Below are 23,802 nucleotides of genomic sequence, written 5' to 3' on the forward strand. Positions count from 1 at the left end.
TCATAAATTCAACTGATATTATCCATGAATAGTGTTTAAGTAATTAGTCAAAAAAATTCACCCACGTAGTCTTGAATTTTTTGATCCATTGGATATCGATCCATGAGAAGGTGGACAATATTTGCCGTTTTTTGACTCTGAAAATTAATTACTCAATTCAGTACATATAAATTTAATCAATGTTATACTATTGAACGCATGACATGTTATTGTACCTCTCTGACGGTACTAGTGACACTAGACGTCAATACAGTAAATACAAAGGCCGTCAACAACAAGCGCATTCCGTTAAGCAAATGCATAGTTGTAGTGTGTGATTGTCCTTGGATCATCGACGAAATAGCGAAATACGACACCAGTATACCTTGCAAGCTGTAGTAGATAATAACAATCAAAACCGGGAGTCCATAGAAATCTTTGATATCCTCACAAACTTCAAAAAGTTCAACGTACCCGTTTTTCAAATTTTGAATTTCGTGAACCATCAGTTCGCATAAAATCGACAAACTTCGTGATTGAGCTTGATTGTTTCCGATGTTTCCTCCCAGTTTTACTAAAGCTGTATTGATGCTTTTGATCCTCTTGGTGATCAAAATCAGCAGGGTAGAAAATTGAGTGACAGACCAACTGGCAATAATGCCCGGGGAACATCGGATTAACACCATTAGCGGCAAATGGTACTGTCCTATCAATATTCCCACTCCAGAAATCAACACAAGGTTTACGACGAGAATAATAACAGCTGTTAAATTGCTCTCAATAGCATAACCCGGGCATCTCTTCAGTCTTTCATCTACATCCGCCAATCGATTGATGACACTCATCATCAACGTTTGCCGGCAGATGAAAATGATAGGGATCAAAAGTACACCTAGTTGGGTGATGAATTCTAGTTTAGTCGTCAATGTTGCTGTTAACATCGGATCAGCTTGGATTTGAACCGACGGAGATTCAATTAACTTGTAAACACTCAAAATTATTATCACTGAAGACAATAAGAAACTGTAACCCGATCCTACGATTGAAAATCGGCAAAGCTTATCACTGTTATTATGATTGACAAGAACATGAAATGATTGATCCATTGTCCAAGGCAACAATCCAACTATTCTGAACAAAATATGTTGCAAAAACATCAAGTACCGCGATACAGAATCAAAATGTTGATTTTTATCAAAATTCATCTCTGCCTTTTCAAAATTATTGGTGTTAACTCAACGATGTCGCAACCAACACTAGCTTGATGCTGTTGCATTTTATTAATGAAATTGCTTCTGATGATTGATGGACATTTAGACTAAAAAACTGCTAGTTGATTTATTAAAAGGAATTCTGTTATTAATTAATCGATACACTTGTTTGTTGATTTGATTGCATAAAACGGTGGAAAAGGTTGTTGTATATTGTTATAGATCAATAGAAAAAATAATTTAGAAGCAGTTTTTTGACTCGCTCATTACAGTAATGAAGCTCGTAGAAATAGTTCCTTCATTATCTGCAAAAAACTCATGCGCGAATTCTGAACAGTGTTATCACTATAAACGCAGTATCATTAAATCAAAGTACCTCTTCAAAATATGTGACGCTGGAAATGAACACAATGAACAGGAATGTTACCCGCACGACTCGCGTTCCATTCCGCAAATGTACATTGTTCCAAGCTTTATTTGAATTGATGATGACATTTCTATGTACAAGCACAAAACACTAAAAAATCCAATATTGATGATAATATCATAGGACGTGACATATTCCGACTTATTTGCACATTTTCACACTGACGATTTCATGAGCGACTAATTTGCGTAAGTAGAATACTTTTAATCAATTTTTATACCATTTTCTATATTCATTGGTCGTTAAAAAATATCGTGGATGCATCATTACCCAATCTGTGATAAGCTCCCGTTAACTTTTTCATCGTTGATTTTTCATGATCGAAAATGAATGATGAATAATGCATTGTGAACATTACGACAGCATGATTTTAAATTCCATGTTCAAAAATTCCCAATGAATATAAACTAAAATAGAATGTGGTCGAGATTTTTTATATTGCTTGCACATTTTCTCATTCTGTATACGTATTTCGATCGATTCAAGATGCTGTCATAAAGCATATAAATAATTGGTGTTTCTTTAAAAGAATTCCGATGTAATCGTTGATCGCTCATCTTTTTTACATAAATTATAACTATAATTCCACTAATAGCTTGATTGTCAACATAGTTAACCTTACAATGAAAACGCAAGTGATCACGTGACCGAGTATGCAGAAATGATCGTAATCAATCCTATTAAACTAGTCTTCTTCTAGCTTTTGTCAAGCACAGAGTGAAAGTTCTTCAAAGCTCTACATATTAACTTAATTAACTAATTCTAAAAATGTATTACAACGCATACAGAAAGTATAATCAAAATTTGATGATATCTAAATTCTATTTCTTCAAAATACTCGGATTGTCACCTTGGTCACTAAATCTTTCTGCTGTGCTGCCAAAAAACCGGCATTTCAAAATCACTCTCTGTAAATTTTCTTACGTTGGATCACTTTACAATATTTCCTTAGCAATTTTAGTGACTATATCGGGTTTTTACGCTTTTCATCGTCGAAGTGTCATCCAAGGAGAAAATGATGCATTACTGACTGTGTCGACGGTGAGATTAATGGAATACCTTGCCATACTAAAGTCGAGTGTCCTCTTCTTAATCTACACATTGCGACAGAAGAAAATGATTAGTGTCATCAACGGGATCAATAACGTCAACTATAGATTGGAAAAATACGGATGGAACATTTCAAGAGATTATTTAATTATTAATATGGTATTCATTATAAATGTGTTTCTATCTGTTGTTCTTGTCACGTTGGAATTGTGTGTACTTTCATTTTCGGAAGCACTAATGCGATGCTTTCCTTCGATTCTCTTTTGCTGGTTCCTGGTGCAATATACGATCGTATTGGATGTAATTAACAAAAGATTTAAATACATCAATTTAAGCATCACAAAATTGGGCAGTTTGAAAGAAAATTCAGAATTACCGCAGCGATTATTTATCACCAAATTGTCATTTTTGCACGAATCGGTAATTTGTGATGTGATAAATCTCAAGCATGCGTACAACAACTTGTGTGAAATTTGCAGAGTGGTTGCCGATTTTTATGGGCTAATAATTTTGGGAGTTATTTTGCACAATGGAGCAGTAATAATACTTATTTTGTACTTCACGTTGCTTCGTTTTTTCAGTACAGAGGAAATTGTTTTTTTAAAAATTATTTCTCAGGGAGTATGTGTGTTGTGGATGATGTTTCAAATAGTTGTATTCACCACTTACGTTGATAAAACAATTGACCAGGTGGGTTACTTTTTCAAAATTTCATCATTTTTGAATTATAAATTAACGATTAATTTTAGAGTAAAAAGACAGCAAGCATTATTAATGCACTCATTCGTCAAAATAGGATGGATGATAAAGTCGAAAAAGAAGTAAATTTATTTACATTAATTGATTAATAACTCTCTTATTTTATCTATTTATAAATTTTTACTTTACAGCTACTCAAATTTCTACGTGATCTTTCATTTCGGAAAATCAAATTCACAGCGTATGAAATAATTTCACTTGACCGTTCAATTTTAGCGAATGTGAGTCAAGCAATCAAATTTTGAAAATTAGCTGTTAATAATTCTTATTAATTTTTTTCAGCTTGCCGGTACCGTTGCAACTTATTTAATAATTCTTATTCAATTCCGTGTAAGCGCACCTCCAGAATCGTCCACTTCTACTCAATACAATCCTACAACATTGGCCTCGACTCATACAAAAGCGTACACAGAAGAAAATATGGAATATACCCATAAAATATAAAACACTCACGCGACACAATCGATAATTTTTTAATTGATATTCAAACATTAGTTTTAGTTAGTCGTCACAGAAATTTTACAAAATTTTCAATTGCATCGAGAGAAAAATTCTTGAACAAAAAAAATTTTTGAAAAGTTTTATGGTCTTTAATCAAGACGAAAAATTTGTTAGTTTAAGAATTTTTCTACTCAATTCAAGAAGATCAAATTCTTCAAAATTGTTCACTTGATTTGAATAAATTTTTTTTTCTGTGTATAAAACATTGTAGTTATCGATATATGGTCACAGGAAGAAAAAGCTCTATGATCAATTTAAATAAATAAATTAATTAAATCGTACTAGATCCAACCAAGATAAAACTGTGTACGGAATAATGAGCTAGTAATTATGAAAATTAACAGTCACGCGACCAAATCGCACTGGATCTTTTAATTGACATTCGAACACTCTTCACTAGTCTTCATTGCGTGTTGATACTGCAAAGTTGTACTTCAGTTCATGGAATTTATTCCTTTATAGAAAATATTTATTTTAAAAACGTGAATTGTGGAACAATGTATTACAGTAAATACGATTCAGTATATGATAAAACTTTCGTTATTTTTCAAAATATCATATTCAGAATAATGGGACTGTCGCCATGGACATTAAATGTTTCGAAAATGCACTGTAAAAATCGTAGCATCGATGTTCCGGATTACAAGTGTCAATTTTCTTTATTAGGATGTTTGTACAATATTTCATTGATAATTTCACTGATCTGCTTAACTGTTTACATGAAGTTTATTGCATTATCTGGAATCCATACCGATGGTCTCATTACCAAACGGGCAAACTTAATTTTATTTTCGTTTGACACGGCTATTGTGTGTGGCATGTTATTAATGTACGTCATAAACAACAAAGTGATGATAGAAATTCTTAACCGATTGAAAGACGTCGATCAAAAACTGGAAAAGTGCGTGGCTTACGAATGTCAAACTAACCGAAGTATTTTTTTGATAAACTTTTTTGTAAGCATTTGCTATGGATTTATTATATTGTATAGCAGCCCATCACTAGAAATGTTTCAAGCACAACTTTCGGCTTCTATTACTAGCTGGATATTAACGCAATACACACTTCTGATGGAAAAAATTGTAAAGCGATTTAAAATGATAAATCTTGCTCTATCCAAACTTGATATCCAAAAGAAAGATACTTCTATGTCAGAACGATTATCTGCAATATATTACAATTCATTTCAGCAAATACTTATTTATGAAATTGACAGCATTAAATATGCTCATTTCGAGTTGTGCAAAATTTGCCAGGAAATTAACAATTTCTATGGAGTGATTATGTTATTTTTGATTATTGATTGTAGTTTTATGAGTGTGATAGTCTTGTATGTTATGACTTTTTCATTTAACAATGATTTTGAATTCGATATTATCTATATTACGGATATAATATGGATACTGTGGATAACTTACAATTTCCTTCTTTTTACTGTTTTTATCGCTTCAACAGAGGAAGAGGTATGAACATATCATTTTTTTAACAAGCCTTTTGTTTTGTATCGAGAATTTTGATTTTTTCTAGAGCCAAAAAACGGCAGATGTTATCAATCTACACATGGACCAATGCGCCATGGACGAGATAGTCGAAAAAAAAGTAATTGTTTGAATTAATATTAACAAATACTAAAGTGTGCTAACTCAATAAAAAATTCCAGTTGTCCAAATTTTCTCACGATATTATTCACCGGAAGCTCAAATTTATCGCATGTGGTATTTTCCCGCTAAATCGTAAACTTTTGTCAACTGTAAGTGCAATTTATTCCTTAATGGTTTCTTTTAATTTGATAATAATTTTTTCTCTTGGACAAATTTATTTTTTGTTTCAGATCACTAGCACTATTGTGACGTATTTTATCATTTTGATACAATTTCGTACTAAGTCCTCAACCAAAACAGTAATAAATAATTCGTCGTCAAAGAACTCTTCTTGATTCAAAAAATATTTTCAAAAACAATAACTACCTTGGTTTGAGTTACATTTTTCTGCTTTGCACTGATGTGGGTTTTAAAAAAGTTATAAAAATTATTTTTTATCCAATATATTATTTTTAAATTGCTACTGTTATAAATCAACTCATTATAATTCAGCTTTACAAAGATGTATACAATAGATATTATAATATCTATCTAAAGATGACACGCGTTAATATCCCCGGACAAAATATCCCCGCGTTTTTGTTGGTTTAATTTTGAATAAACACACAAACACACTAAAAAAATAATGTTGAGATTAATTTTCAAATTATTATTGATGAATTTTTATATTTTTAAGAATTTTGTCCGGAGATATTTTATCGCGGGGATATTTTGTCCAGGGATATTAACGCACGTAACCCTATCTAAATGAGTTTCCAATTCTGTAAACATTTTAAATATTTAATAAAATACAAAACAATTATAAAACTTGATACTTTTTTCCACATGAAAGATATCAGAGTAATTATTCACATGAAAAAGAAAAAAATATACTCACGCGATCAATTCCCGTAGTAGTTACAACCAATGAAACTGCACTAAACTTATCCATCAGTTGTTGAGTACTCTCGAGCTTTACAACTTTAAAATTACTTCGCAATAGTAACACTAAAACTTTTCAAACTAATAAATTACATTAATAAAACTACGTGAAGATGATCTCCAAGAGATTTACGTCAGTATATTACCGAATGGAAGAATTAATTTTTTCTTTTAGATTTCCCGTATGATTACACCACATGTAATTATCCTAATTAATTTCTCGAGTGTCCTTGCAACTATTTTTCTGAGTGGTTAGTCGATAAAAACTGTAATACATCACCAAGCTGATCATCAACACAGTTAAGCTTTAAAGATAACGCAAGCATTCACGCGACAGTACATAGAAATTTTCTGAATTTCATTTAACGAGTCTTTTAGTCCTCATCAGTCTTCTAACGAGTGCAGTCGTCGGTAAAAGCCTTAAGAATGTATCAAAATTTATACAGTCCGATCCATTATCGGAATTTAGTCACCGCTCAACATATTTTCTTTAAAACACTCGGATTATCACCCTGGTCGCTTAGTTTTCCAGAAAAGCTCCCCAAAAACCATAATGGAAAAATAAAATTCTGCAAATTTTCGTACCTTGGATCATTTTACAACATATTATTGATAACACTTGCAATTTCATTCGCCGTGTTTACTTTTTATCAGCGTTACACCGCGGTACCACTAGCCGATTCTTTAATCACGCATTCAAGGATGATAACCTTTCAATTGTTATCCTTGCTGGTGATGAGCCTCATTTTCATAATTTACACTATGCGACAGAAGCGAATGATCAACGCCTTGAACAAAATCTACAATGTGGACCTTATATTACAAAAATACACCTTTATAAAAGATTACAATTCATCGAAAAGCGACAGCGTTATTATCAACTTAATTTTTATCCTGCACTTGATAATTAGCGTTTACTTCCTGTCAGTGGGATTCTACTCGCCGTCATATTTCGAAACCCTGCTGCGAGTAGCTCCCTGGATTCTCTTCTGCTGGGTCATAGAGCAGTATACGATTTTACTGGATATGGTCAGCAAAAGATTAAAGTTCATCAACTCACATATCATGAAACTGGGGCCAACAGAAGTGGATCTAGAAAAATCACGGCCGTTGTTTATTGTTAAACCATCAATTTTGTATGAACGGGTCCTTCATGAAGTTATGAACATCAAGCACGCTTACAAAGAACTGTGTGAAATTTGTGAAGACATTGCTTGTTTTTACGGAGAGTCAGTTCTGGTTGTCATCATGTTCAACGGAGGGGGTGTTATTATTCTTTCATACTTCGTAATATTGTCTTTTTTCGAACAAATTGAGTTACTTCCGATCATGTGTCTCAATGATATCGTGTTTATACTGTGGGTAGCGCTTCAACTTATTGTTCTCACTACTTATGTTTCATTGACATTAGAAGAGGTGAGTAGCACAGTTATTCATCAAACCAGTTCTTTAATTTTTGATCTACAAAATTTTCAGAGTAAAAGAACGCCAATTATTATCAATTCATTGATGAATAAAAGCGTGGTTCATGAAAAAGTCGAAAAAGAAGTAAATTTATTTTTATTAATAGAATTACAATAAATAATCCTTTTTACTAATTAGTTTTTAATTGTTTAGCTGCTTAATTTTCTACGCGAGCTCACATTTCGAAAAGTAAAATTCACAGCTTGTGAAATAATTTCAATAGATCGTTCATTTTTAGCAACTGTAAGTTTGAATCCTTTTTAAAATTTAAAATTTAAAAATTAATGAAATAATTTTTATTTAGGCTGCTGGTACAGTTGCAACTTATCTAATTATTCTTATCCAATTCCACATGAGCACGCCTTCAGAATAACTCACCACTTAGAAAACAAGTTTTGAAGAAGATATCGAAAATGGAGTTAAAAAATTATTATTTTTTCACGTTCACTAAATTGAAGATATTTTAATCACCTTTATTGAAATGTTATTTTTCTAGATGTCTATTATAACGTATCTCATTATTTTAATTCCACTCGAACGCATAACTCGTTACTTATGAAATGAGCATACGTTTAATTAAATAAATAACGAGTACCACCATTAAATTAACTGATCATAAACGCCATTAAGATAACAATAATAAGGATAATGTTACATAAAACGTAGAAATTTTTGCAATCGATTGCACTAAACTAGTCTTGATCCGTCAGTCATTCAGTTCGGAGTGGATTTAAACGTCTCCAGTATAATAAATCTAAAACATGTACCTCAATGCATACAGCTCAGTGCATCAACGAAATTTGTTCTTCGGGCAATTCATTTTCTTCAAAGTACTCGGGTTGTCACCCTGGACATTAAATTTTTCAGTGAAAGCTTCTAGAGCCAGAAATACTAAATTCACAGTGTGCAAATTCTCGTACTTGGGAACGTTTTACAACATATCATTGGCTACTATAGCCATTTCGTTCACGCTGTACGCTTGTCATCAGCACAATGTCAACTAAATCGACTCTTTGGTCACCAGATCAATCACAACGAACCTCGAGTACTTGAGTTTGATAGTAATAAGTTTATTCCTCGTAACTTACACATTTCGGCAGCAAAAAATGATCAAAATCTTCAACAAGATGAACAATATCGACCAAACTCTGCAAAGGTACGCTTTCCAGTCATCTGAAAACGGAAATGTTATCATTAGTTTGATATTCATTTTCAACATACTAATCTGCGTTGTTCTTATTACACTGGGATGTTATCTACCGCATCCATTTTTCAAATCTTTGCTGAGATGTGGTGCCATGACCTTCTACGGCTGGGTGATGATGTAGTACACAATGCTGTTGGACATGATCCAGAAAAGGTTCAAGTTCATAAACTCAAACATCATGAAGCTGGGCAACATTGAAGAAGATTCAAAAATGTCCCCGGCGTTTTTTCTCCAAAGACTACCGGCTCAACGCAGGTCTGCGCTTCATGATGTCATAAATATCAGGCATGCTTACCACAAATTGTGTGAAATTTGCGAGGAAGTCTCCGAATTTTACGGCTTCACGATTTTTACAGACATGGCGCATAACGGAATATTGGTTACGTTAGTTTCATACTTTCTGTTAGTGTTTTTCATCGGAATGATCAAAGTAGATTTGATTTCATGTATTTCTTACGGAGTTATTATAGTATGGTTTGCATTCCAAACGACTGTTTTGACTTCGTATGTGACTAGGACAATAATTCAGGTGAGTTTTCTCCACCTAGACGGAAAAAAGTAAACTGTAATATTCACTCGGATTCCGGTTAATTTTTATAGTTTCAAACAGTACAGCGAACGTCGGGGTGCCACTAATGTAAATATTACAAAACTTATTGTAGAAAGTGTAAAAGCCACAATTTATAATTTAATATCGAAAATGTGATTAGTAGCTGTCACTATAGTAAATAACGTCTCTCTCATCTTAAAAAATTACAGTTTCAAACAGTAAAAATTGCCGTTTCAATATATAGTCTATACTATGAGAAGAAGGGGAAAGTCTCACACTCGGAGAATTTAATATTTGAAACAGTAAAAATTCTACTCTTAAAATATATATTTTACCAGTCCAAGCAAATCAATAATTATAGTTTAATTTTCAGCGTTGCGTTTAAAATTTACTATTTTACTTTGTAAATATTGACGTTGCTTGTATAGAAATTTAGTAACTGTAGTTTATATTTTTTACATATCATGCAATCATTTTTTAGGTACGAAATGATAAATATCATAGTCAAAATTATTAATTATTATACTTAAACATTTTTAACTTTCACATAGCGAATATTACTGTTTGAAATAGTATTTTCTTTCATGTAAATAATAAATTGTAGCATTTAAATAATAAATATTATAAAGCGATTGTTAAAATCACGATTTTACTGTTTGAAATGGTAATTATTTCTAGTTGATCATTACTTATTACAAATCGACTATTATTTATTACAGCTTAATTTTTTCCGTGTGTCACTATAGTAAATAACGATTCTCTTATCTTAAAAAATTACAGTTTCAAACAGTAAAAATTGCCGTTTCAATATATAGTCTATACTATGAGAAGAAGGGGAAAGTCTCTCACTCGGAGAATTTAATATTTGAAACAGTAAAAATTCTACTCTTAAAATATATATTTTACCAGTCCAAGCAAATCAATAATTATAGTTTGATTTTCAGCGTTGCGTTTAAAATTTACTATTTTACTTTGTAAATATTGACGTTGCTTGTATAGAAATTTAGTAACTGTAGTTTATATTTTTTACATATCATGCAATCATTTTTTAGGTACGAAATGATAAATATCAAAGTCAATATTCTTAATTATTATACTTAAACATTTTTAACTTTCACATAGCGAATATTACTGTTTGAAATAGTATTTTCTTCCGTGTAAATAATAAATTGTAGCATTTAAATAATAAATTGTAGCATTTAAATAATAAATATTTTAAAGCGATTGTTAAAATCACGATTTTACTGTTTGAAATGGTAATTATTTCTAGTTGATCATTACTTATTATAAATCGACTATTATTTATTACAGTTTACTTTTTTCCGTGCATGTTCATTTTTAATGATCAATTTTTAATGCACGATCTTACAGATTGAAAAAACGGCAAATGTTATCAATAAATTAATCCGTCAATGTGCGATGAACAAGAAAGTCGAGAAAGAAGTAATTTCATTTAATCCTTCAAATTCCGATCAGTAATGCTAGTTATCATTAATTGAAAGTTTTCTTTTTCAGCTGCTTAACTTTAGATGCGAGCTCGCATTTCAAAAAGTCAAATTCACGGCTTGGGGAGTCTTTTCACTAGATCGTTCATTTTTAGCTTCCGTGAGTTTAATTAATTTCAACTGAAACAAAGTTCCTTCGATTAATCATTCGCTTCTTTCAGATAGTTGTTTCAATTGTAACTTACCTCGTTCTTCTCATCGAATTTCGTCTTAGTACACGTTAAAAAAAAAATTATTCATATTATAACATCAATATGTTCAAAAAAAAAAAAAATAAGTAACACTCATTATTTTCGAAAATGAAACTTTTGAATTTATCAACAGCAAAATATTAGTAAATTACTTTCAAGCCCTCTTAATTAGATAGCTAGTACGATATCGGCCTATATAATTAATTTAATATAATTCCGCAGAAGCACACCTTGAAACAATTATTGTTTACTCATGAGCTTATTTTCATCGTTTACTTGAATAATTAACGACTATAACTTCATTAACAAGGTTGATTATCACCACAGTTAAGCTGAAAAATACAACCAGCATTCACGCGACTAAGTGCATAAAAATTTTCTGAATCGATATCATTCAACTAGTCTTCGTCAGTCTTTGACCCAGTGCAGATCGCGAGAAAGCTAAGCAAAATATTTTCTTAAAAATGTATCAGAGTGTATACGGCTCAGTTCACCAGCGGAATTTAATCTACGTTAAGTATATCTTCTTCAAAATACTGGGACTAGCACCCTGGAAATTGAATCTTGTTACGAAGCCGTCCAAAAATCGAACCGCAAAAACTATCATTTGCAAATTTTCGTACCTTGGATTGTTGTACAATGTTCTACTGACAACTTCTGTATTTTTAATGACTTCATACTTTTGTCATCAGCACAACTCTGTTCAAGCACAAGTCGATTCGTTGGTGACTCCATCAACTATGATGAACTTGCAATACTTCGCTGTGATATTATCGAGTTCAGTCTTCTTAAATTATACATGTCGACAGAAAGACATGATCGGAATCCTTAATGAGATTATCAAAATTGACAAAAAATTGCAGAAGTATGCATTTAATTCAGCGAAAAATGGAAATATAATAATTAACTTGATCTTCCTTGGACACTTGATCATTTGTAGCACTCTGATTTGCCTTCAATACTTTTTTCTCCAATCATTTTGGTTAGCCGTGCTGCGGTGCTGGCCCGCGTTTCTCTACTGCTGGTTGATAGTTCAGTATACAATCATGTTAGACATGATGGAAAAACGCTTCAAATTTATCAATCTAAATATTGTTAAGCTAGGAGAGATAAAAGTTAATTCGGAAGGATTGGAGCCAGTGTCCGCCACCAGAATTTCGTTTCTGCGTGAGTCAGTGCTCTACGATGTGGTTAATATAAAGGATAATTACAACAAATTGTGTGATATTTGTAATGACATTTCTGATTTCTATGGACTACCTTTTTTGAAAGTAATGATGTACCACGGAACATCTACGATACTAATTTTGTACTTTATGTTGGTGGCTTATTACGAATCAAAAGAATTCCATTTGCTGCTATTTATCAAAGACGTCGGATTCGTACTATGGATGGTCTTTCAGATTATTATTTTAACGACATTTGTTAATAAAACAATAGATAAGGTATGTGTTAAGGAAGTATTCTGGTCTAGAAATTGAAAAAATTGATTTTCAAAGCTTAACCCTTTCAGAATATTTCTTTAGGAGGATTTTAGAAAATTCAAATCATTTTCGGAGATATGGCTGTTTTTCTGACGTGGCATCCAAAGCGGCTCTGCTGGAACTAGACTCAGAAACTTTAAACGCGTTTTTCTTGAAACTGTCTTTTTTAAAACGATATTCACGATTTCTCAAATTCTACTGAACCGAATCACTTGAAATTTGGTGTAAGGCTTCTTTATAGACTTTTCTATCGCATAAATTATTCTTATCCTCAAATTTCAATGTTTACTATTTTTAAAAAATTCGGGAAACTCAAAAAAAGTAGCGGCATTACTCTAAATTAATAATCTTTTTTTCCCCAGATTTTTGACTTGGAATTTTTTTTATTTTTATTTTCTCTATTCTTGAAATACTAATAAATATCTTATTAAAAAATGAATTGTAAAAATATTGATTGCCTTCTTTTTACTGCACTTCAAAAATTAATTCAAATTCAAGCTTCTAGACCAAAATATCCTCTTTAAGCTTATTCAATTAATTACGAATAATATTAACTCTTACTTGAATTTTGCTGAGTTAATTCTTAATTTAACAAGTGAAAAAAATTTCTAGAGTGAAGAAACGCCGAATATTATCAACACACTGATGAGTCGATGCGTGATGCATGAAAAAGTTGAAAAAGAAGTAAATTTATTTAACTAATAAAATTAATTGAGCAATCAATAATGCTTGTTAACATTAATTAAAAATTTTATTTCAAGCTGATCAACTTTCTGCGCGAGCTTTCATTTCGAAAAGTTAAATTCACCGCTTGGGGAATTATTTCAATAGACCGTTCACTTTTAGCGACCGTGAGTTTAATTATTTGTTTTCAATATGTAATCAATTACTTGTAAACAATAATATGTGATCCAATGTTTTTTTTTTTTTTAGATTGCTGGTACAACCGCTACTTATCTCATAATTCTTATCCAATTTCGTGCTAGCACACCCAATTAAAAACTTTATTTTTTCACATAAAATTCGATTAAGAATAATAATACCATACCGTGTTTATATTATTTATATTTAAACTATTGTAGTTAATAATTATTTTAATGCATTCATACGAAATTGAAAAGTTTTGCAATAAAGTCACTCAATCGATATCAGTATCAGTAACAATCTACATCATAAAAGTAATAACTTCATCCCTTTGTTGAAGGCTTAAAAACCTTTCTTCTCTGCTGGCATAGAACAGATAGTGTAACTAATTATCAGATCCTAAACACATTTAAGTTAAAACAAAAAAAAATTATATGTATTCACGCAATCCATTACGAGGCATTACCCCGATCAGTTACATTACACTAGTCTTCTTCTGGCATTTATCCAGTACAGAGTGATAGTTTTCAACATATCTGTTATAAAATTTATAAAAATGCGTCACAACTATCTAAACTCAGTGCATTTCCGAAAGTCAACTTTTATTGAACATTTTTACTTTAAAATCGTGGGACTGTCACCTTGGTCATTGAATACTCCTAAAAACATTTCAAAAAACCAAAACGGCGTAGTCAACTGCAAATTTTCGTACCTCGGATCGTTTTACAATATTTTTCTAGCTACTGGTATGTTTTCATTAATTATCAATGAAGCGCTGAAAAATGTTGATCCAATTAATCAAGAAGTGACTATGTTTCAATTGATCTACATGGTGGCGGGAATGGTAGTTACGGACAATGTCTCGGATAGCTTAACTGGTAGAGCCTTTGGCGCGTAACCAAATGATCCGGGTTCGAGTCCCGGTCTGGGCTGTCTGAATTATTTTTTCGGTTACCGAAAAATTCCTACTGAGTAAGGTCCCTCCTCCCCCCTTTATCCTTTATTTCCCCAGTTCCCAAATTTGTCTTTAATGACAAATTTAGCTATAAATTATGGCTCTTTACCGTAAGCAAGATGGACGGTGGTGTTTATTACTCGGTAGGTCTTATTAGGTGACGGAATGGTAGTTACGGACAATGTCTCGGATAGCTTAACTGGTAGAGCCTTTGGCGCGTAACCAAATGATCCGGGTTCGAGTCCCGGTCTGGGCTGTCTGAATTATTTTTTCGGTTACCGAAAAATTCCTACTGAGTAAGGTCCCTCCTCCCCCCTTTATCCTTTATTTCCCCAGTTCCCAAATTTGTCTTTAATGACAAATTTAGCTATAAATTATGGCAACGTTATCATTTTATATTATACGATTCAGCAGAAGAAATTAATAAGAGTTTTCAATGAAATCTACAAATTCGACGTGTTATCGCACAAGTGTGGTTTTTCTTCAATAAAAAGCAGCAAATTTAACATTAATTTTATATTCTACTTAGATATAACGATTCGTTTTGCTTAAATGTCACTAGAATCGAATTTGCCCTCACGGTTGAAAGTTTTGTCTAATTGTTGCATCATTGCTGTTTACGGTTCTATAATAATGCAGTACATCATCATATTAAAAATGATTGATGAAAGATTCAAGTTGATCAATTCAAATCTCATAAAGCTAGGTAACAAACAAGTCCGATTAATGATACCTGAACTGTCGATTGTCGCTTTACCACCACATTTGCGCCGGTCAGTGCTTGTCGATGTAATTAATATTAGGCAAGCATACAACAAGCTGTGTGACATCTGCATAAAAACTGACGATTTTTTCGGAATTCCATTATTACTTGCTGTCCTTTATAGCGTTGTACTAACCATGTTCGCTTTATATTATGGGATTGTTCATACTTTTGTAATAGAAATGTACATTTCTATCAGATCACGTCTCAAAGGAACAATTTCGATATGGATAGCAATTCAACTTGTTGTGCTTACTTCTTGCGCTTCGAAAGTAATCAATCAGGTATGTGATTCATTTATTCTGAACAAAATTAGGAAACCAGTTGACCCTAAAGGCCATATCTGCAACTTCCCGCTAATTCCATAACTAGGCACTTTAAATTGCACTTATGACTTATGAAGTTAGAAAACATTTTAATTTTGATGCACAAAAAATTTTCAGACTGAAGAAACATCAATTATTATAAACACACTGATAAGCGGATGTACATTCGACGGAAAAATTGAAAAAGAAGTAAATTTATTTGAATGAATGAAATTGCGATAAATAATCCTTTTTACTAAATAGTTTGTAAATTTTTAGCTGCTTAATTTTCTACGTGAGCTTTCGCTTCGAAAAGTTAAATTCACATCCTGCGAAATGATTTCAATAGACCCTTCACTTTTAGCAACCGTAAGTATAATTGATTTTCTTGAATTTGTTAATTAATTAAAATAGCTTCTATTAAATTAATTAAATGATTATTTTCAGATTGTTGATAAGGTTGTAACTTATCTAATTATTCTCATTGATGATGGTTCTGAGGGAGCCTAGGCTCCAGAATCCAATAAAATTATTATCTATCTATCTATCTATCTAAGCGAATAATAAACATACTTTTTTATCATTTTTAAAATTTATTTATCACAACATTCCATTCAATTACTTAGAAATACATTTGCAGAGATCAGATTATCAATACTGTTAAGTTAATGAAAAAAAACAATTACAAGTATTCACGCAACCGAGTACAAACATTACACAGCCCTTTCAGTCATCATTATCTATCCGTTACCAGCAAACGAACGTTTCTCAGCCAACAGAGCACGTTATCTAATAAAAAAAATGTATTTCAACCAACACGACTCAGCGTGTCACCGAAATCTGGCTTATGCTGAATACGTTATTTTGAAGATGTTGGGTTTGTCACCCTGGAGCCTAAATACTGTTCCAGCAAACAATCCAAAAAATAGAAGAGTCTCTAATAGTTACAAGTTTTCATGCCTCGGATCGTTCTACAACATTTTGTTAATAACGACGGCAGTTCTAATTCTTGTGTATGTTTTGAAGACCAACAACTATTCAACTGAAGATTCATCAGAAATAATCTTTTCCTTTGTAATGTTACAATTTCTGATATATTTTAATTTTAACTTGTTAATTTTCTTTATCGTAATATTAACTATTGGACAAAAGAAGATAATAGTAATTTTGAATCAGTTAAAGTATGTCGACGAAAGACTGCAAAAGTGCGCGTTTTTCAAAATTGACAACTCAAACACGATTCATGTAATTTTCATAACGAATCTCGTGATTTCCTTAAGTTTTATTATAGTTCTTTGTTTTTATCATGAAATATATATGATACCGATTGTCTTCTCTCCGGCTCTTATTTATAATTGTATAATTTTTCAATACTCGATGCTGCTGGACACGATCAACAAGCGCTTCAAAAGTATTAATTCGACTCTAGCTAAGCTAGGTGACATCAAAAGCTATGAAGATTCAACCAACACATTGTCCGTCACTAAAATGTCACTTCTGCGTGGGTCTTTGCTTTACGACATAGTTAACTTAAAACTTGCTTACATAAAACTATGCGAAATTTCCCAAAAAGTTTCTGATTTTTTTGGACTGAAAATTTTGCACGTCACTGTTTACATAGGCCAAACAAGTACAATTATTATTTATTCTACTATTTTGCATTACTTAAAAACGTATCATATTGATTTCTTAATGATGATCGATTTATCTATTGTGGTTTGGATGAATATTGCCATCTTTGTATTGACCAATTACGTTACTAAGACCATTAACGAGGTAAATTAGTTTTATCATTTTACACTGATAAAAAAAATTTATTTGATGCAAAATTTTCAAAAACTTTTTTTTTAATTTGGAAAAAAAAATTTTAGATAAATTACTTGCGAATTTTCATCCAAAATTTTATTTTTTTAAATCTAGAAAATTTTTTTTACAAGAAAATTATTGTGAAAATTTTCATTTTTTCAGCTGAAAAATAAATTAATCTTTTATTAAAAAATTGCTCATTTTTTTCAAAATAAATTTTTTCTCAGTTTATAATCAACATTTTTTAATACTTGGAATATTTTCAGAGCACCGAAACACCGGTTATAATTAATTATCTGATAGATCGCTGCACAGTGGATGAAAAAGTTGAAAAAGAGGTAAGCTTATTTATTTACAATCAATTTTTATAATTATCATTATCACACATTCTTTAAAAATTATAGTTGGACTATTTTTTATACGAAATCTCGTCTCAAAAAGTCGAATTTACTGCCTACGGAATTATTCCATTGGACCGCTCACTATTAGCGACTGTAATTATTTTATCCTAAAATTCTCAATCTAAAATGGCTTTTAACTAATTACACTTTTTTTTTTTTTTTTTTTTTTTTTTTAGATGATTGGTACATGTGCAACTTATCTAATTATTTGCATCCAATTCCGATCAAAGTAAAATACAAATAAGTAAAACTTTTCCATTTTTTGCCGTATTTAAAATTTTATTAAAACATATAATAATTATTGTATAAATAAAATCGTTTTAACACCAATAAATATTGAAATTTTTATCGACATAAAATAATTATAAATAATGTCAGGTTTATACATTACAAAAGAAGAAATGTAATTTTGAATAAATTACTGAATGTAAATTACTAAATGTAAATCGTGTGAAAACTCAATATTCAAAGCTTGAACAAAAATTAATCCCAGTGGAGTATAAACGAGCGGTCGCTCTACTGACACAAATTTATCGGACTTTAGAGGAGACACTAAACCAGGAAGAAGACCGGCGATAAAGTGATCGCAAATGGCTTCTTGCACGCTCGCAGAAAATTCATATCACAGATTTACCCTGATTAAATTTCCCGAGATAAGCAATTAAACCGATGACCTCTCATTATCGTACCATTAAAATCAATGCGCCACCTAATTGGTTTTAATAATTAGATCTTGTTTAATATTTAACCCGTTATAATGATAAGAGCGATATTAAATTTTATCTTTTTTTTACGTCGCTCTTTTGAGAGCTTGCGAGATTCACTTTATGCTCTAACCACCGAAAAGGGTTAGATTAAAGATGCACTTTAAGCTATCTCAATAGTGCCAGTAGCACTATTGTGCTACGAAGAGTCTTTGTGCAGAAAGCATTAGCAGGTCTTTTAATGGAAAGCAATCGAATGTATTCAGACAGATGAAGTTAAATCGTCGCAGAATCGGAGATCGGATAAGTAATTTTGGACTGAAATTGATGTTTACTTACCAGATAAATAAATATTTAATGGAAATATTCAACTTTTTATTTTCTTTACAAATTTATCTGTTGCAGACGCTCTCATGTCGTAATTTTAAGAAAATTTTGTTATAATATGTTTTATTTCATAGAGTTATGTCGAAAAATAGCATTGGCTCAAAAGTTTATATATTTATGCGATATAACGCGCGATGTTAGCAGGATTGCGTTCACAGTTCTCAACGGATCGTCATGAAATTTTGTGGACTCATTCTGTGGATCAATACCAAGATCTAGTTCGAAGATGAGCAAAATCGGCCGGTTAGTTTACGAGTTGTGGGTGTTTGAAAATTTTTTTTATTTTCAAAAAATTATAATTCTGTCAATTTTATGGAAATTATTTTCAAACCGTGGAAGATAACTCAAATCTATCAAATTTATCTTAAATTTCACGTAATTACCTTTAATTTTTCCTATTGTTCGTCTAATTTTGATTATTTTTCGAATTTATTCTGCTACTTTAAAAATTTGAAAAAATTTTCCAACACATGTATTTCGAGCCTTTATCTTAAAATAATTTCTTAGCCGTAAAAGATAGCTTAAATCTATTAAATGAATGTTAAAGTTCACATAATTATCTTCAGATTAAGCTTTTATTTGCCCAATTTTGATAATTTTTTTAAATTCCTTTGGTAATTCGGAAAATTAAAAAAATATTCTAGTATTTTGTCTTTAAATTACATATTTTTTTCAATATCCATCCAAGAAATTTACCTATCCATACCAGGTGCGGCCGAATGGCTTTTTATTTTGCTACTTTAGAAAATTTGAAAAAATTTTCCAGTACATGTATTTCGAGCCTTTATCTTAAAATAATTTTTTAGCCGTAAAAAATAGCTTAAATCTATTAAATGAATATTAAAGTTCACATAATTATCTCCAGATTAAGCTTTTACTTGCCGACTTTTGATAATTTTTTAAAATTCCTTTAGTAGTTCGGAAAATTAAAAAAAACACATATCCAAGTGGCTGAATGGCATTTTTATTTCTCTGACTAGTGAGATTTTTATTTTGTTCTCAGATTGATGGTAGATTTTTTCATGTCGGGCATGTTTTGGACACGAAGATACGTCTCTCAGGACTTTGTTTGCTCTACTGTGAAACTGAATTGTTTATCTAGCATTTTTCTACGTCAAAATATAAATTCTGTGTGCTCGGAGACCTAATCTACACAGAAAGATTTACGCGCTGTTGAATATAATGATGGAATTATTCGAAGTGAAAAATTATACAGAGGTAAAATAAGGTCCTGGAAATTTTTTTTATCTTTTTTGTACTTTATGGCGGCTATTAGAGCCTTCAATATGTTACGTTTGTCTCACGTTAAACTAAATTCGCTATCAACTCAATAAAAAAAGTCCAATTTAAAGATTAATTGGCGAATTTTCTCATTACTACGCTCCACAATTCAGCAATTGTTTCCAACCAAAATCCAGATTGATGACAAGGACAAGAATAATGTCAATCTCTAGTGAGGTAAAATCAGGGCGAATTTCCTTACCGTAATTTCCACAAGCTACACATTTCAATCGGATAGCTACTGAGTGTCCCAATAGTCAGCTATTTTCGTGATCCAATTCAGTCAGTTGTACTTGACAATTAACTGCGTCACTTTGCATTTCTCATCTAGAACATTTAGACATCTTCAGTGGTCCGGAAAACTCGATCAATTATATTTTTATTTTTATTTTTATTAAGAGCTTTTTCCTATGCAAAGACTAAATTGACGTCGGGTCTGATTACATAGAAGACTACATGGAACTTCGGGACGTGGATATCATATTAATGTCTTTATCATAAGACCCTTGGGCTCGACACGATAATTACAGTCCCGTCAGCGGATAAATTAGAAGGAAATGACCCAAATGATCTACACGAGACCGAACTCGGTAATTGGTAGCTCTCTGGCGTCTCATCGCTAATTAATAGTTATAGCTATATTGAATGCTGAGTAAACAACTGCGTCATTAACGAACCTTTGAACCTTAAGCGCCTACGCAGGATTATGAAATTAAAAATAATTCAAGCTGGTTCTTTGTCTGAATGAATGAAAGTGTGAATTTTTTTCTATTATTTTTCGCTTGTTCGTGTTTGTGTCATAGAAATGGAACAATTAATAATCGAGGGAATATATTATGAACAAAAATTTAATACATGCTTCAGTTGATATTTTTATGTTCTTATTCCACTCGCGCTTGGATACTTTTTAGAGGAGGTTTAAGCTTTGAATGAAGTATGTCGTATTTAATCCTGAAATTTATATTTTTGTATTTTGTATTGAATATGAAGGATAAAAAATTTAATAGTTATATTTAGAATGAGTTTATTAGAGTGAAAATTAATTTTTTTTAATCTATATTATTAAGAGAATGAGAAAAATTTTGTGGTAAGTGTATTTATATGATAAAATGGGTTTTTATGGTTAAATTTGGTATCATTAGAAAGGTCTTGACCTGGGGTTGTTCCTTTTCAAGGTTCCATATTATTCTTACTGATAGTCAATTTATGATGATAAGTATTTTGGCTGCATTCGAAAATGCTCTATCTCTAGATACATAATTAAGAAATGACCTTGTATCTTGTGAACTATTGACATTTTTAAAGATATAAGCTCATCCCGATGTTACACTCATTAAGACCTTTCATTTGAGTACCCACATCAATTTTTCATACATTTATATATATTATATATATATATGTATATGAAAAATATATCAAAATGCATGTGGGTACTCAAATGAAAGCTCTTGATGAGTGTAACATCGAGATGAGCTTATATCTTTAAAAACTTTAATACTTAAAAAAGTACAGTGCAATTTAACAAATGTCTTGTGAAATATTGACATTTTTAAAGATATAAGCTCATCCCGATGTTACATTCATCGAGACCTTTCATTTGAGTACCCACATCAAATTTTCACATATTTATATATATTATATATATGTATATATGAAAAATATATGAAAATGCATGTGGGTACTCAAATGAAAGCTCTTGATGAGTGTAACATCGGGATGAGTTTATATCTTTAAAAACTTCAAAATTTAAAAAGTACAGTGCAATTTAACAAATGTCTTGTGAAATATTGACATTTTTGAAGATATAAGCTCATCGATGTTACATTCATCGAGACCTTTCATTTGAGTACCACATCAAATTTTCACATATTTATATATATTATATATATGTATATATGAAAAATATATGAAAATGCATGTGGGTACTCAAATGAAAGCTCTTGATGAAGTGTAACATCGGGATGAGCTTATATTTTAAAAACTTCAATAATTAAAAAAGTACAGTGTAATTTATCATAATTAAGAAATGACCTTGTATCTCGTGAACTACTGACATTTTTTATAGATATAAGCTCATCCCGATGTTACACTCATTAAGACCTTTCATTTGTGTACCTACATCAATTTTTCATATATTTCACATATATTATATATATGTATATATGAAAAATATATCAAAATGCATGTGGGTACTCAAATAAAAGCTCTTAATGAGTGTAACATCGGGATGAGCTTATATCTTTAAAAACGTCAATAGTTAAAAAAGTACAGTGCAATTTAACAAAATTTATTATTTAATAAAGCAAAATTTTATTTATTTATAGTTCACTAGCCACGGCAGTCACATAGTAACTGCAAAGTAGCTAGATATTATTATTATGATACATATTTTATTGTAAAAAATTTTTCGAACTTTATTTGTGCTTCCGAAGTTATATATTTAATTGCAATCAATAGCGCGGTGATATATATTGGCTAAATGCCAAATCTAAAACAAATTACGCAGTACGAATTTTTCGGCGCCGTAATTTATTGACTTCAAAAGTAATCTTGTCATAAAAAGTAGGGCATGAATTTTTTTTAATTATTTTACTTGTTACTTGAGATTAATGTGATGCGCGTAATTATAATGAACAAGCTTTCAAATATTATTCCATAATTTATTTTTTTACAAAACTAGTTTAATTAATAAATAATTCAAAAGCACTTATTATCTCTCAAGACAAGTTGAACCACCATCAAAGTTATGTTAATTCCTGTTGAATGTTTCGGTCGAGTTGAAGAACTGACAATAGTCGTTGAGACCCTAATAGCAATCCAACAAGTTTCAAGTTTCGAGAGTCTCATCTTAACTCTTCGGAATTGTAATGCATTAAATCCAGTGCACATCGTCAGAGATTCATTATTCCTAAGTAAATTATTTAAATTTAAGTCCTTAATACAAATTTACCCTTATTGCAGATTCCAATGTCTTCATTAATTTTCCCAACGTTAATACCGACATTATATTGTAAACTAAATAAAAAGAAATGTAGTGGTTTAAAATTTTTAACCTACGTATTTTGAATAATTAATTTTCTCGATCAATTCCTCAATTAGCAAACTCTTGGCGTCGAATCAATAAAACACTTGCTATATTGGGTGTTAGCATCTAACATTTAAAACTTTAGACATAAATATTTGCATGTTTCAATTTATCCCACTGCATGACTAACCTTCTTCGCTGATGGTTCAAATTTTCAATGAACACTAAATTATATCAAATCTAAATCAAGACTCACTGATCAATTGAGTAACATTTAAAAATTTATATTATTATTCAATTTATTATGATGAGTATTTAGGCTGCATTCGAAAATGCTCTATTTTTAAATACATAATTAAGAAATGACTTTGTATTTTGTGAACTATTGACATTTTTGAATATATAAGATCATCCCGGTGTTACACTCATCAAGACCTTTCATTTGAGTACCCACATCAATT

At 31.0% G+C, this 23,802-nt stretch overlaps 6 protein-coding genes across 7 annotated transcripts in view; 5 read left to right on the top strand and 1 right to left on the bottom strand.

Moving 5' to 3' along the window:
- Positions 1-23,802, bottom strand: part of LOC123260736 (neuropeptides capa receptor-like) — a 51,269-nt gene that overhangs the window by 24,181 nt on the left and 3,286 nt on the right. The gene's annotated exons all lie outside the window — the stretch shown is intronic.
- Positions 1,939-3,960, top strand: LOC123260737 (putative gustatory receptor 28a). 2 transcript variants are annotated; one of them, XM_044722011.1, is made up of 4 exons: positions 1,939-3,357; positions 3,417-3,488; positions 3,558-3,647; positions 3,709-3,960. In XM_044722011.1, exons 1-4 carry the CDS (start codon positions 2,386-2,388, stop codon positions 3,868-3,870), a joined length of 1,296 nt encoding a protein of 431 aa, XP_044577946.1. In that variant the 5' UTR covers positions 1,939-2,385; the 3' UTR covers positions 3,871-3,960. The 2 variants fall into 2 exon arrangements, with proteins under 2 accessions (XP_044577946.1, XP_044577947.1); XM_044722012.1 differs by having other exon boundaries at positions 1,939-3,488.
- Positions 4,101-6,097, top strand: LOC123260739 (putative gustatory receptor 28a). The gene is made up of 4 exons (XM_044722014.1): positions 4,101-5,390; positions 5,455-5,526; positions 5,588-5,677; positions 5,759-6,097. The coding sequence occupies exons 1-4, from the start codon at positions 4,425-4,427 to the stop codon at positions 5,861-5,863; spliced, it is 1,233 nt and encodes a 410-aa protein (XP_044577949.1). The 5' UTR covers positions 4,101-4,424; the 3' UTR covers positions 5,864-6,097.
- Positions 6,704-8,297, top strand: LOC123260740 (putative gustatory receptor 28b). Its single transcript, XM_044722015.1, has 4 exons — positions 6,704-7,865; positions 7,926-7,997; positions 8,067-8,156; positions 8,218-8,297. Exons 1-4 carry the CDS (start codon positions 6,876-6,878, stop codon positions 8,284-8,286), a joined length of 1,221 nt encoding a protein of 406 aa, XP_044577950.1. The 5' UTR covers positions 6,704-6,875; the 3' UTR covers positions 8,287-8,297.
- Positions 11,005-14,562, top strand: LOC123260741 (gustatory and pheromone receptor 32a-like). The gene is made up of 6 exons (XM_044722016.1): positions 11,005-11,113; positions 11,186-11,275; positions 11,337-12,811; positions 13,463-13,534; positions 13,612-13,701; positions 13,784-14,562. The coding sequence occupies exons 3-6, from the start codon at positions 11,831-11,833 to the stop codon at positions 13,847-13,849; spliced, it is 1,209 nt and encodes a 402-aa protein (XP_044577951.1). The 5' UTR covers positions 11,005-11,113; positions 11,186-11,275; positions 11,337-11,830; the 3' UTR covers positions 13,850-14,562.
- Positions 16,196-18,212, top strand: LOC123260742 (putative gustatory receptor 28b). Its single transcript, XM_044722017.1, has 4 exons — positions 16,196-17,513; positions 17,810-17,881; positions 17,948-18,037; positions 18,121-18,212. The coding sequence occupies exons 1-4, from the start codon at positions 16,539-16,541 to the stop codon at positions 18,175-18,177; spliced, it is 1,194 nt and encodes a 397-aa protein (XP_044577952.1). The 5' UTR covers positions 16,196-16,538; the 3' UTR covers positions 18,178-18,212.

Source organism: Cotesia glomerata, linkage group LG3, assembly GCF_020080835.1.
Source record: "Cotesia glomerata isolate CgM1 linkage group LG3, MPM_Cglom_v2.3, whole genome shotgun sequence".
NCBI classification, from domain to species: Eukaryota; Metazoa; Arthropoda; class Insecta; order Hymenoptera; family Braconidae; genus Cotesia; species Cotesia glomerata.

Excerpts from the sequence above, each read along its gene's own strand:
- LOC123260737 (XM_044722011.1), top strand. The coding sequence starts at position 2,386 with ATGTATTACAACGCATACAGAAAGTATAATCAAAATTTGATGATATCT. Across the intron at positions 3,358-3,416 it reads TTGATAAAACAATTGACCAG|AGTAAAAAGACAGCAAGCAT; the intron begins GTGGGTTACTTT and ends GATTAATTTTAG. Across the intron at positions 3,489-3,557 it reads ATGATAAAGTCGAAAAAGAA|CTACTCAAATTTCTACGTGA; the intron begins GTAAATTTATTT and ends TTTACTTTACAG.
- LOC123260739 (XM_044722014.1), top strand. The coding sequence starts at position 4,425 with ATGTATTACAGTAAATACGATTCAGTATATGATAAAACTTTCGTTATT. Across the intron at positions 5,391-5,454 it reads TCGCTTCAACAGAGGAAGAG|AGCCAAAAAACGGCAGATGT; the intron begins GTATGAACATAT and ends GATTTTTTCTAG. Across the intron at positions 5,527-5,587 it reads ACGAGATAGTCGAAAAAAAA|TTGTCCAAATTTTCTCACGA; the intron begins GTAATTGTTTGA and ends AAAAAATTCCAG.
- LOC123260740 (XM_044722015.1), top strand. The coding sequence starts at position 6,876 with ATGTATCAAAATTTATACAGTCCGATCCATTATCGGAATTTAGTCACC. Across the intron at positions 7,998-8,066 it reads ATGAAAAAGTCGAAAAAGAA|CTGCTTAATTTTCTACGCGA; the intron begins GTAAATTTATTT and ends TTAATTGTTTAG. Across the intron at positions 8,157-8,217 it reads ATCGTTCATTTTTAGCAACT|GCTGCTGGTACAGTTGCAAC; the intron begins GTAAGTTTGAAT and ends ATTTTTATTTAG.
- LOC123260741 (XM_044722016.1), top strand. The coding sequence starts at position 11,831 with ATGTATCAGAGTGTATACGGCTCAGTTCACCAGCGGAATTTAATCTAC. Across the intron at positions 12,812-13,462 it reads TTAATAAAACAATAGATAAG|AGTGAAGAAACGCCGAATAT; the intron begins GTATGTGTTAAG and ends AAAAATTTCTAG. Across the intron at positions 13,535-13,611 it reads ATGAAAAAGTTGAAAAAGAA|CTGATCAACTTTCTGCGCGA; the intron begins GTAAATTTATTT and ends TTTTATTTCAAG.
- LOC123260742 (XM_044722017.1), top strand. The coding sequence starts at position 16,539 with ATGTATTTCAACCAACACGACTCAGCGTGTCACCGAAATCTGGCTTAT. Across the intron at positions 17,514-17,809 it reads TTACTAAGACCATTAACGAG|AGCACCGAAACACCGGTTAT; the intron begins GTAAATTAGTTT and ends GAATATTTTCAG. Across the intron at positions 17,882-17,947 it reads ATGAAAAAGTTGAAAAAGAG|TTGGACTATTTTTTATACGA; the intron begins GTAAGCTTATTT and ends TAAAAATTATAG.